We start from the raw sequence: 14,462 nt of genomic DNA on the forward strand, positions 1-14,462 counted from the left end.
TTTGATTTGGAAGCAAGGAAGTATATGATTGTGTAGAATAACAGCTGTCTTTTCTCTGCAGGTTAACTTCGTAGTGTGCCAACTCTTTGCCTTGCTTGCAGCTATTTGGTTTCGAACATACCTTCATTCAAGCAAAACTAGCTCATTTATAAGACATGTTGTTGCCACGCTTTTAGGCCTTTATCTTGCACTTTTTTGTTTTGGATGGTAAGTAACATTTTATCATCTTTTTCAACTGTTTCATGTGTTTTGTTACATACATTTTGGTATTTAGTGCTGCTGAAGTTTATTACAGTTAAATTTACTACTTTCTGTGTTCTCTTTTGGTTGTTGTACACAAATGTACTGAAAGAAACAAAGTAATATATGCTCCATCCAATGCAACTGAGATGGAAAGTACTCTAAATGCCATATTATTTAATTCTCTGAAGGTTTTTTCAGAGGATTGTATCTTGCAGCTGTTTTTGGGAGGAGAGAGAAAGAGCTAAAATAAAAACTAATTTTGTAACTTGTACAACTTGTGACAAATTTGTGTAACATACTGCTCTGAGTAGGTGTGGCAGAAAGTAATTTTTTTTATAGCTTCAATGGATAATTTCAGTGTCTATTTTTTCTGCTTTTATTGATTTAAATTTTCACAATTGCAGGAAATTATTTAATGACAGACATTGAGATTAAAAAAGTTAAAGCTCTATAACTGTTAAAACGCAAACTGTCAACATCACAGGTCAAAGTATACAAAATAAGTATCCTGAAATCAAACTCTGATAAATTCTGAAGCAGTATTTTTCTTACTTTGCTTGCCTGTAAATTTTGATTATCATTTATGGACATACTTTTGTGTGTGTGTGTATGTGTACAGTGAAATCAATATTTACCAACACTTATCAATAAAACTAGTACATCCAAGCATAGCTATGAGGCAATACTAAATTAATCACATGCCTAGATACCACTTCTTAATCTCAAAATATCAATTAGCTTGCATAGTTTTTTGTTAAATACTGAATACAGATCTGAATACCATGGGAGAAGGGCGGTGAACAGAATTGTTGCTATAGAGTGTTTCTCTGGCACCAGGAAGGGCCTGGAAGGAAGGTGGACTCCAGCGAGTATCTTTTAAGATTAAGTTGTGACTGCTGTTAGAATATCTCAATATATGATATTCTATATAGGTTCTTCTGCCACACTCTTCACCGTTGTATATACTCAAGGTGTAATTGGCCAGAACAGCAGTAGGGGCGATACAAGAAATGCATTTACTTTTATGTATGTAAATTACACTACAGACTGTATAATCTAGTTGTTTCGTGCAGTGTGGTTCAGTACTTATCAGGCTAGTTCAGGATGAAATAAGAGGGAGTTGGCTTAATTGGTGTGTGGCACAACAGCTAGTCCAACTTTCTCTTGAGGCACCGTTATATAGGCTAAGGCATTTTCTTAATTGACTAAAATATTCTGGCAACGTTTTAAAAACATTAAGAAGATAGGATGAGCTAATGCCCCTCCCCCCTTCTCTTTGCATAGTTCTTGAATTCTGAACTACAGTTGTGGCCCCTATATTCAGTTTAGTCACACAGGTACCTAAACATCTGCTTGCTGCAGACATTGCTTATAGATTCAGGAAATCAGAAAGTTAGGCTTATTCTTAATTAATATTATCTTTCAGTTTTATGTGTAGAAGTTTGCAGTTTATACACATGCACATAATCATGGAAGTGTAGGTCTGGAAGGGACCTCGAGAGGTGATCTAGTTCAGTCCCCTTCACTTAAAGCAGGGCTAAGTATTATCTAGACCACCCCTGAAAGGCATTTGTCTAACCTGCTCTTAAAAATCTCCAGTGATGGAGATTCCACAACTGCCCTTGTTACTTGTGGTTCTTTCAACCCAAAGCTCTTGGTAGCTTTACTCTGTGCAAGGTGGTGTCAGGAAATAAATCAATGGAGACATGGCTGTCCGACCGATAGATGATTGGCACAAACAGGACAATACAAGAGTGCTCTCACTTAAAGATATACTTAACTTAGTGTCAAGCACTTACACATGTCCGCAACAGGTTAATAAAACACCCTCAACCCCCAATAATTACTGAAGTTGGGTGTGGCTCTTGAGTGGCACAGCGGCAGCCTTCCGATGGCCAATCTTGCATCTGCTGGTGAGACCCCCAAGATGTGACCAGAAGAAGAGTCCCTGAAGAATCCAACTACTCCAAACTTTCTTCCCTTATTTATTCATTAGTATTATAACAACACGTCACTCAAATAAAACTTGTTAAGCAAGCAATTTCAAAGGTTAAGCAAGAGAATTCTCTCTGATTATCAATTTGCCAGATGTGTTTTTGCAGAGTTTGCATGCCTTGAGCCCCTGACAGACACATTCCTGAGGGCACATATAGATAAGCTTCTTGTTTTTCTTAAACACATACCTCAGCAATTTCAACAGAGATGTTATCAGGAAGGACTCTGGGTCAAGCTGTCCTTTTTGTGGTAGTCCAAAACCCCACCCTTCCTGACTCGGTCATGCTAAGGCTGCTGCATAGGCTCACTTACGGCCTGCTGGCTTGGTTAACGTTAGCAGTAAGCAGTAGTGGTCTGTGCACTTTACCTGTCCGCCAAGTTCTCCCCATATATCCTCTGCAATCTATTCCGGTGCTTAACCACTCTGACAGGTTTTCCTAATGTCCAATCTAAACTGCCCTTGCTGAATTGAAGCCCATTGCTTCTTGTCCTCTCCTCAGAGGTTAACAAAAACAATTTTTCTCCTTCCTCCTTGTAACAACCTTTTACGTACTTGAAAATTGTTATCATGTCCCCTCCCAGTCTTCTCTTTTTCAGACTAAACAAACCCAGTTTTTTCAATCTTTCCTCATAGGCCATGTTTTCTAGACCTTTAATCATTTCTGTTGCTCTTCTCTGGACTTTCTCCAATTTGTCCACAAATGAAATGCGGCACCCAGAACAATTCTCCAGTTGAGGCCTAATCAGTGCAGAGTAGAGCGGAAGAATTACTTCTTGTGTCTTGCTTACAATACTCCTGCTAATACATCCCAGAATGATGTTTGCTTTTATTGCAACCGTGTTATACTGTTGACTCATATTTAGCTTGTGATCCAGTATGTCCCCCAGATTCCTTTCCGCAGTACTCCTTCCAAGGCAGTCATTTTCTGTTTTTTTTATGTGTGTAACTGATTGTTCCTTCCTAAATGGAAGTCTCTTCCAGATTGGCTGTGAACCACCGATAACTACTCTCTGGGAAAGGTTTTCCAACCAGTTATGCACCCACCTTATAGTAGCTCCATCTAGGTTGTATTTCCCTAATTTGTTTATGAGAAGGTCATGCAAGATAGTATCAAAAGCCTTACGAAAGTCAAGATATACCACATCTACTGTTTTTTCCCCCCCCCCCTATCCACAAGGCTTGTTACCCTGTCAAAGAAAGCTATCAGGTTGGTTTGACATGATTTGTTCTTGACAAATCCATGCTGACAGTTACTTATCACCTTATTATCTTCTAGGTATTTTTCAAATTGATTGCTTAATTATTTGCTCCATTATCTTTCTGGGTGCTGAAGTTAAGATGAGTGGTCTGTAATTCCCTGGATTGTCCTTATTCCTCTTTTTATAGGCACTATATTTGCCCTTTTCCAGTCCTCTGGAATCTCTCTCGTCTTCCATGACTTTTCAAAGATAATCACTACTGGTTCAATTATCTCCTCAGTCAGCTCCTTGAGTATTCTAGGATGCATTTCATCAGGCCCTGGTGACTTGAAGACATCTAACTTGTCCAAGTAATTTTTAACTTGTTCTTTCCCTATTTTAGCCTCTGATCCTACCTCATTTTCACTGGCATTCACTATGTTAGACATCCAATTGCTACTAACCTTTTTGGTGAAAACCAGAACAAAAAAGTCATTTAGCACTTTTGCCCTTTCCACATTTTCTGTTATTGTTTCCTCCCTGCCCCTATTGAGTTGTGGGCCTTGGAATTGACAGCCTGTCCTTGGTCTTCCTCTTGCTTCTAATGTATTTGTAGAATGTTTTTTTTTGTTACCCTTTATGTCTCTAGCTAGTTTAATCTTGTTTTATGCCTTGGCCTTTCTAATTTTATCCTTACATACTTGTGTTGTTTGTTTATATTCATCCTTTGTAATTTGACCTAGTTTCCACTTTTTAAGACTCTTTTTTAGAGTTTCAGCTCATTAAAGATCTCCTGGTTAAGCCTGCATTGTCTCTTGCCATACTTGCTATCTTTCCTACACAGTGGGATAGCTTGCTCTTGTGCCCTTAATAATGTCTCTTTGAAAAACTGCCAACTCTCTTGAACTGTTTTTCCTCTAAGACTTGCTTCCCATGGAATCTTACCTAACAATTCCCTGAGTTTGCTAAAATCTGCCTTCTTGAAATCCATTATCTTTATTGGGCTGTTTTCCCTCCTACCATTCCTTAGAGTTGTGAACTCTACCATTTCATGATCACTTTCACCTAAGTGGCCTTCAGTTTTCAAATTCTCAACCAGTTCCTCCCTATTTGCCAAAATCAAATCTAAAACAGCCTCTCCCCTAGTAGCTTTCTCCAGCTTCTGAAATAAAAAAATGTCTCCAATACAGTCCAAGAACTTGTTGGATAATCCGTGTCCTGCTCTGTTGTTTTCCCAACAGATGTCTGGGTAGTTGAAGTTCACCATCACCACCACCAAGTCCTGTGCTTTGGAAGATTTTGTTAGTTGTTTAAAAAAAGCCTTATCCACCTCTTCTTCCTGGTTAGGTGGTCTGTAGTAGACGCCTACCATGACATCACCCTTGTTTTTTACCCCTTTTATCCTTACCCAGAGACTTTCAACAAGTCTGTCTCCTATTTCCATCTCAACCAAACTCCAAGTGTATACATTTTTAATATATAAAGCAACGCCTCCGCCCTTTTTACGCTGCCTGTCCTTCCTTAGCAAGCTGTACCCTTCTATACCAATATTCCAGTAATGTAGATTATGCCGTACACTTAGGGTTGCTAACCCTCCAGGATTGTCCCGGAGTCTCCAGGAATTAAAGATTAATCTTTAATTAAAGATTATGTTGTTATGAAATCTCCAGGAATTTGTCCAACCAAAGTTGGCAACCCTACACTTACTCTCCTTTTATCAAATACGGTAAACATATAGTGCAGTGATACGGTATTTTTATAACAAAAAGATAATTCACACCTCTCCTTTGAGGAAAAGTTACAAGAGTATTTCAAAATAAATGAAAATATATTGTTCCTTCTAAATTTGGATTTCTGAAATTTACTGTTAGAAGACAGAAAACTACACAATAAGTACAGAGCTTCATTGGCAATCAGGTGAGAAATGAAATAACATAAAAATTAGGCAATAATATCAGTCAAAATTCATCCAGACTGATGAATTAGGGTGTCATTGGTTTTGACTTGGCTTCACTGAATGTGGTCCTAAGTAATTATCTCTTGCTTTAGAAAATAATAAATAATTTAAATAATTTGCAATCTGAAATGCTGGATATGAGGTTTGTCTTATGCATATTCTGATATTTTATTCATATTTAACTACTGGAAACTAACTTCATCTTTTTCCAAGGAAATAATTAAGCATGTTAGTTTACAAATTTCTGCTGCCTCTCATCTCAGCCAAAAACATCAGTCCTCTCTTAATTTAGGAGAAAAAAACAACTTTTTATTCTGTCTTTGATCCTTTCTGTTAGTCCAAATAGTTTGGTATCATTCCTGCCTGCAGATGGAGACCGTACAGAAAATCTCTTTCGTTATGTCATCACCTATATACAGATTAGAGAGAACCTTAACCTATTATCTTCTACAGTGTTTAAAATTCAAAGACTCTCAAAAAGAAAAATTACATTTTAAAATGAATACAATTCCAGTACACTCAAATTTCACTTTAATAAAATCTACCAACCTCCTCTCCAGCTATTCAGTTGTCTGATTAGATGGCAGTTTATGGTCAACCCAGCTCCAGAGGGAGTAACGCTTCTTTTTTCTGTCCTGAATCCCCAATTGCACTCACAGAAACTCCAAATGCAGGGAACAGTTTGGAATCTGCCATCCTCCAAGAACGTACTTGATTAATAATATAACCTGCTTGCCTCAAGTGAACTCCACAGAGTCTTAAATCACCTTTATTACACTGGCATGGTGATTTGGGGTACAAAGAAAGGTCATAGTGTCCTCTTTGAAAGTACTGAAGCACCCTTAGAGTGTACCTAGCACATAGCTAAAATGGGTTAATTAAAATATTTAGGTTTATAGTTTTCTATTCATTTGAATGCTGTTGTAATTGAATTGCATATGACTCAAAGATCAATCACACTGCTAGTATTACTTTTCTGTTCTTGTATAAAAGAATTAATACTTTTAGAGACTGAGTATTAACATACTAATATGGATTGCAATTCCACCACAAGGCATGCTTTTTACAATAAAGGGGTGCACTTGAATGCTGGGCAATCCCCAAGCTGAGTCTTCCCACACAGAGCTGATCTCAGTGTCTGTGTCCTTTTGCAGCTGGATGTGGTCCTATCTGTGTGTGTATTAGAGGAGGCTTATGTATCGGGTTTCTTGAAGATACATAATCTTGTTCCTGATCTTTAGCTTTTGAATTAAAAAAGAAAATATAGTTATGGAATTCATTGTAACTAATAAGGACTTGAAATAGAAAATAGTATTGATAATTTTAGATTTTTTAAAAAAGAAATGCTTTTCCTTCTTAGTATTAATTGCCATAAAACGAGACGGATAAGTGGATAAAACATCTTTACAATACTCTTTTAAAATATTCAGTATAGCATTTCTTTCTTTAAAAAAAGTTGCAACAGTGTTACATCAAAGCCAATATGAATATTAACCTTCTTATATCTCTAATAGGCTAACTCCTGCTGATGCAAGGATCTTTTTGTAATAATGGAGATCCATGTGAATTGGACCTGCTTTTATATCAAAAAGGCCAAGCAGTTTTTGGAAGAAATGAATGCCCAAGATTTATATGAAAACTTGCCTTATAAATGTCTGTGATAACTGAGCTGAAGGTGACTAGCAACAGCAGCTGATTTTTAGGCTGTATTTGTATGGGAAAGAAAATTTCCAAATAAATTAGTGGTATTTTAGCCATTTGATCTCTTTTGATTAAGATGGTCCCAAAATGAGAGAGAGTCTGCCTAATGAAGATCAAACACATTTTCCTCATAGATAATACTGTGACACATTAACCCCCCCTTCAGGGAGCCACCTGATGTACTGGGGTCCTACTGAGCCCACCCGTTCCACCAGCCTGGGCTCCCTCACCCTGTCTTGCTGTGCCAGGCCCTTAAGCCTCCTCTAATACACATACAGATAGGACCACATCCAGCTGCAAAAGGACACAGACACTGAGATCAGCTCTGTGTGGGAAGACTCAGCTTGGGGATTGCCCAGCATTCAAGTGCACCCCTCTCTGGAGTGCAAAATTGTATTCTCTTGCACTGCACAGAAATCTGTACTGTGTAAGCTCATGAAAATCACGCCCTCCCTCAGTGTGGAGGAAGATATGCACAGCTTTTTGCCCCCCCTCCCTGAGTTATGAATTGCACAAACTGATTGATAGAAAACAAAAACAAGTTTATTAACTACAAAGAACAGATTTTAAGTGATTATAAGGGATAGCAAACAGATCCAAGTAGATTACTGAGCAAATAAAGCAAACACGTCAACTAAACTTAATGCACTACTGGCTACAAGTTGTAATTTCTCACTCTAAATGTCATTTTAAGCAGGTTGCGGAGATTCTTGAAAACAAACTTTTCTTGCTTGCAGCTTAGAATTCCAGATATTCCTTTCATGGGCCAGACACCTTCTAGCCTGGTTCCAGTTCTCTTCCCGAGATCAGTCTTAGGTGTTTCCAGCAGTCATCTTGGGTGGCGATTCATTAAAGAACCAACCCTGATTACCTAATTTCACTGACTTAAAAAAGATTTACATATGGTGGGAATCTTTTTGTGTCTCAGTGGGATTCTCCCTCCCCTCCCCCAGTGAAAAAATACTAGTAATCCAAGATGGAATCCAGTAACAGGTGATATGATCACATGTCCCTGCAGTGTCAAAGCAGCATCCCAGGAAACTTCTCAGGAAGGTGGGGGATTAGCATGTTCAAAGTCCTATCATTCTCCCTAATGGCCCATCCAGACCGATTGCATTCTGTCTGGTGGGTGTTCCTCAGATGTAAACACTTTTATAATTGATATAGTTAATATTCCTAACTTCAGATACAGAATGATACATGCATAGTAAATCATAACCTTTCCAATGATATCTCACATGACCCAGCTTGCATAAAATACATCTTAGTTATGCCATATTCATATCATAAACATATTTCTATGAAGAATATGGGGCATAGTGTCACAAATACTATTAAGAAAATAAACTTAAGAGGGAAATTTGTTACCAATGTCCTACTTCCCTTTTGAAAAATGACTTTCTACCACCACGTTATTTGTAAAAACAATGAGGAAAATGCACAGATAGTCAAAACTGTTTTAATCACTGAATCTTCACCAACTGATGGTGATTTGGTTGCCACTATGAAATAACTTGCTGGCAGTGGCCTGGCCTGCGCCGCTTCCCGCAGCTCCCATTGGCCAGGAATGATGAACTGCGGCCACTGGGAGCTGCGAGTGGCCGTACCTGCGGAGGCTCAGGTAAACAAAGCGTCTTGCGGCCCGCCAGGGGCTTACCCTGAACCAGCTGCGAACCAAGTTTGGGAACCCCTGCCGAAAGTTGCTGACCGCAGGTCTAGGAAAACATCATCATTGCTGCCATGCTGTACCTGTTCTTTGGATAAGTAGAACATTAGTCTCCATATGACTGTCAGTGTGGAACTTCAATTATCATATTTTGCCTTTATGTGAAAAGTGAACTGCAAAATGTGAACTTTACTTCACACTCTACTGTTTGTGTATGATGTGCAAAGATTAATTCTCACAACTCAAGCTGCCAGAATGCTCTTCTTCCTCAGATAAGGGAGAGCTCCACTCAGGTTATAGGCTTGTGTAAGACAACTGTTCAGATCATTTAAAGATGTCAAGGTCCTCTGTAAAAGAGAGTGGATAAGGGACCTGATATTTTGAATGCAAAAAACCCTCAAACAGATACTTTTATAAGAAAATAGTAAAGGGCAAAAGTTGGTGGGTTTTTTTGCTTTTCAGTTACCTACCTTAAAGTAGGTTTAAAGGAGATCTTCTTGTTAAGCGTGTAACAATAACTGATGGATTAAAAATCTATCTTTTCATTTCAAGTAAGGAAAACATATATATGTGCTAGACTGTTGGTAATGAAAAATGATTGCCTGGAGTGACTATTATAATTTTTTCTAGGTATGCCTTACATTTTGTTGTACAAAGTGGAATTTCCTACTATATCATGATCATAATAGGAGTGGAAAATATGCACAAGTAAGTATTGGGTTTCTTTATTTAAATTTAAAGTTATTTAAATGAAGAATATAAACAGTTATTTAGAAAGTCGCTGTATAGCTATTTATAAGAACAAATTAGGTTTATATCTGCATACATTTCTCTTACTGACACACTTTATGTCTTGTAACTATGCCTAGTATGTCATATTGTTATTGGCATTAGAATATCAGAACATTTCAGTATTTGAACTGCGCTAAAGATGGCTTGTTTGTAGGGAAAAACACCGCCCTTTTTGTCTGCTTTGTCTGTTTGAAATGCTGAGCACTTACTCCACTTACTGTCTGCAGAAAGAAACCCTAAGGCAGCATTGGTAATTCTCAATGTATAGCTGTTAATACATTTCTCATTGCTTAATCATAAATAGTCTTAGATTGCAAATACATGGTTAATCCATATTAATACAATTTTATAACTCTCAATACTAATGGAAGGAAAAGATCCGGGCATGAGAAGAGGGTTTGTGTGATGAAAGTGAATATTAATTCATTTAAAATGCCACTGTTTTTTGTTTGCTCTGTTTTTTTAAAAAGGAAAAAGAAACACGTGAAAAGGTATTCACATTAGGACACTATTTTAGTCTGATAATAATAGTATCATAGAAATGTAGGATTGGAAGGGACCTTGAAAGGTCATCTAGTCCAGTCCCTTGCACTGAGGCAGGACTAAGTATTATCTGCATCATCTCTGACCAATATATTTGTCTACCCTGTTCTTAAAAAGCTCCAGTGACAGAGATTCCACAACCTCCTTAGGTGATTTATTCCAGTGCTTAACTACCCTTACAGTTAGGAAGTTTTGCCACAGTCTAACCTGAATCTACTTTGCTGCAATTTAAAGCTAAAATAGAGACCTAATTATGTAATAGCATTCACATGTTTTTTCTTTTTCTTTAAAGGGAACAAACGAAAAAGGATATTTTAAAAATGAATTATTTGTTTACATTAGATAAAGGCCCCAACTGAGTTTAGGGCCCCATTGTACTAGGCATCATACAAATGCATAGTAAGAGACTTAATTCCCTGAAGAGGATACTTAAAAAAACAACACAGGCAAAACAAGGGAGGGGAAAGAAAGGAGATGTAATTTTGGTCTTGTACTGCTGATGTCTCTCAATTGCCCCAGATTATCTTTGAGGGGAAAGGGAGAGTCGATGTGTGTGTGTGTGTGTGTGTGTGTGTGTGAGTGAGAGAGAGATACATACGCACATGCACTTTATATTCCTGTGTTGGAGTCAACAGAACCCACCTAGTTTGATTTAGCAGCAAAAACTCTCCGCAAGATTTTAGAATCTGGCACCCTATTAACCTATTATACCTTAAAAATAACAGGAGTACTTGTGGCACCTTAGAGACTAACAAATTTATTAGAGCATAAGCTTTCGTGGGCTACAACCCACTTCTTCGGATGCATTATACCTTCTTACTCCCGACCCCCACACAGGTAGGGTGTTCCTCTGTCAGAGAAGTGGGTTGTAGCCCACGAAAGCTTATGCTCTAATAAATTTGTTAGTCTCTAAGGTGCCACAAGTACTCCTGTTATTTTTAAGGTTCCTCAAAGTTCAACTCTCTGGTTTCTTGCCCCAACTCATTGTGGCTATGAAATTTTCATGTCAAAAGGACAGAATGGAGATCCCTTGAGAGCCGATCAATGACATGTCCAAAACAGTTGCCATGTCATGCAGCACAAGAATCTCCCTTCCACTGTGGGCCGCATACATGTACCCTGTACCATTTCCTGCCACCGCCGAGAAACCCATATTTGATTTAGTGGTCTTGATTTCCTGCATGAGAGGTGCAGGTATTTACTAGATTACAATTTAGATAACACCATGCAGCTTTTATCTTTTAATGAAAAATATTAATTTCTGCATATGAAATGTTCTTTTTTTCAAAGCTGATGCCAAAGGACAAAAGAAATATGCAGTTCATGTTTCATCTTAATCTTTTTTGTTCATAAAAAGCTCTGTCAATTGCAGTAAATCCCAAAGAGAATACATTTGAAATAAATAAATGGAAACATAAATTATTTTAGTATTGAAACATAGCTTCCTTTTAGTTAGCACAAATGCTGAAGGATTAAAGGAAAAATATTCAATCAGTATTTTTGTTTCAGCATCCTCTTATTTTAATTACCATTTTTAATTTAACTGTATGCACCCTAGTGAATCAAGTTCATCCCTAGTGTAAGGAAGCACAACTCCCTTGAAATCAGTAGAGTTGTGGTAAATTAAATCTGGGATAAATATGGCCCAGTGCGATGGAATATCTTCACTGCGTTAGGGCAAGAAACTACATCAGTCTGCATGTGGAAATCAGTATTTGGACCTTACAGTTGGTAGCCTTTAAGTGTACTAAAGCATCTGTACTATAACCGATTTAAAGCTAATATATATACTTGCACATCTTGTTTGGTGACTAGAATTATTGACATATTTCATGGTTCTGCTTCTGATAAAGGTAAAAGACTATGAATGAAACACCACGGTTGAGATTTTAAAAACCCAGGAGTGTGGAAGTTCAGTTATGGGTTTCCTGCAAGAGAAAGTTGTTTTTTATTCTGTAATGCTCTATAGCGGAGAAAAGGAGTTGCTTCTGTTGCCAGTGCTTTCAGCCTTTACTGCACATAAGATGCCCTTGTATTTAAAACATGCTCCTGGGTGTTGTACAACTGTTTTCAGTACTGGTCCAAGTTTATCTTCTCAGGGTAAGCCTGCTTCCTCTGCCTGCTGTGCTGTTGTCTATGCTAGTGTAACACCAATATGGATGGCGAAACACAGGTGTTGAAGCCACACCTTGTGGTCCTCCCCAGTGCAGTCCAACAGTGCTGCTTCCCACGCTGCACTTTAATGGTCATTCTGTTAGTGAACTGGATCAGCATCTGCAAGAGGTGTATCTGCTTTTGTTTAGCCTTGTTGATGGAGACAGATAACTACAGCTCAGTTACCTGTTCTTATTGGAATGTTTTTTATTTGTATCATGATAGGACGGTCAGCAGAGCCAGTCTAACTACCCAAAGTTTGAGTAGGTTTATGCAGAATATTTTCACCCGTTGAGAGCATGCTCTCTGGGCTGACCCCATGATCCCATGCCTCCAATGCTTTTAGTCTTTCTTTGGTAGTGTGCACTCTGGGTGAATCTTGAAGTCTTTAGATAACGGCAGTGAGAAGTGCATTTGTTAAGAAAGGGGAACTTTGAATTTCATTCCATGGTATCTAGCAGGGTGGATTTGATTTAAATCAAATTGATTTAAATCATGATTTAAATCACTAGTCAGGAAGACTTGATTTAATCATAGTTTTCTACATAAAAGTGCATTCTTGTTGGTTGTTATAACCTTAATACATATTCTTCACAACTCAGAGATAGATGTAAGTCTCATTTTTAGAAGGTACGGTACACACTATACATTTTAAAATAGTGATTTATTTTGTTTAAGATTAGTTTTTCAGCTATATCAGAAAATGAATGATTGTTTGGTTATTTCATTTACCAAAGGTAATTGAAGCAGATATTTATGAAGTCATCGGGAGGTGGACTATCTCCAATTCAACAGGTTAATCATTAATATTTGGAGGATTTTCTTGCCATGCTGTATTAGGAGGAGAACATCACAGACACTTAAATTGTTTTATTTAACTAAAACAACAATGTTAAATATTCTGGATTTTTTTCTTCAACAGCAAATGTACAATATTTAACAAAACAAGCATAAGTCCCTCACTTCTCACATTTATCTCCAGACTTCTTCTCCTTGTCCAGATCTATTCTGCCCCCCAACAATCTTCTATTCATTGAACTTTTTGAAACTTTGCACTTTTAGAGAGAGGTAAAGATTGACTCTCCGTACACAAATTTGCAGAAGGACAATAGAGTTGAGGTCTGTTATTTCTCACCTCTATATATTATTTATTTATTTAAAAACATTTTTGCTGTTGACAAGCATGTTACCTCTGTAGACACAAATCCACAGTTTGAGAACTGCAAAACTAAGCATCTCTGATAGTATCTTCTAGACTGAGCTCTGAGTCCCATTGGGTAGATAGAAACATTAACCTAATAATCTATACAGAATCCCCTGGAACCCCATAAAATTGGGTCCCTAATCCATGAACTATTGGAACTAATTTACAAAACTGTTCTTAAACATTACATGAATATATTGTCTCATACTATAGAATTTGAATTTATAATCCCTATTCCATGATGAGATATCTTTGATCTATAATGTATCTTAATTACAACTATCTTTAGATAGGTTTTTTTCCCTCAAAAAGCATTTTATAAAAAAAAAATCCTATTTTTTTGAAATTAAAAAAAAAAAAATCCTTGATTTTTATCCATGCTGCTATCTAGACATTTGTAGCTTCCATTAGTTAACCATCTGTAGCATTACATCAGACACTCAGGTTTGGCTATCAAATGTTAATCTATGTATTCTAACTTGGCTACATTTAAATCATGTTATATTGGTAGAATAAAAAAGCTGAAGGGTTAAACTGATGTTTTGAGAAGTTGTAGTATTCACAAGCTCAAATGTTTGGATTGATGGTGACTAAATTGTGGTAATGTTTGTTGATTGCCCTTACATGAAACAATGAATCTTGAAACTGAGGTGTTGTTTTGAAAAGAAAATACATTCCTTTGGAATTAAGAAGTTTTAGAAGGCAAATGGCTCAGTAAGGTAATTGTAAATTTTCTGCATATGTTGCAGAATTCCTCTGTCTTGCTCTATGGTTGTGAAGTGCCCTTTATAGCTGAGTTATATACATTCTTCACTCCCCCTCCCCCTGCGGTGCTTGATTTTAAAAGGAAGTGTCTTTGTTCACTGCTCGAAAAGAGCTATATTAGCTGTTCTGACACGGGTGACTTGATCAGGGCAGTTAAAGAAGAAAGAGGTTCCTAGGCAACTGTTTCTTTTCTGCATAATTACTCATTTTATGGTCAGTAAATAAGCTGCATGTGCTTATGAGGAAATGAAATTTAGTGTCAA

At 37.3% G+C, this 14,462-nt stretch overlaps 1 protein-coding gene across 1 annotated transcript in view; it reads left to right on the forward strand.

The window, feature by feature from the left end:
- The window catches only part of MBOAT2 (membrane bound O-acyltransferase domain containing 2), a 188,998-nt gene that overhangs the window by 31,819 nt on the left and 142,717 nt on the right, over positions 1-14,462 (forward strand). The window contains exons 2-3 of the mRNA XM_065400620.1: positions 62-207; positions 9,372-9,449. Of these exons, the coding sequence (XP_065256692.1) occupies positions 62-207; positions 9,372-9,449 (224 nt within the window). The remainder of the gene's footprint in view (positions 1-61; positions 208-9,371; positions 9,450-14,462) is intronic.

The sequence above is a fragment of the Emys orbicularis genome, chromosome 3, assembly GCF_028017835.1.
Source record: "Emys orbicularis isolate rEmyOrb1 chromosome 3, rEmyOrb1.hap1, whole genome shotgun sequence".
NCBI lineage: Eukaryota > Metazoa > Chordata > Testudines > Emydidae > Emys > Emys orbicularis.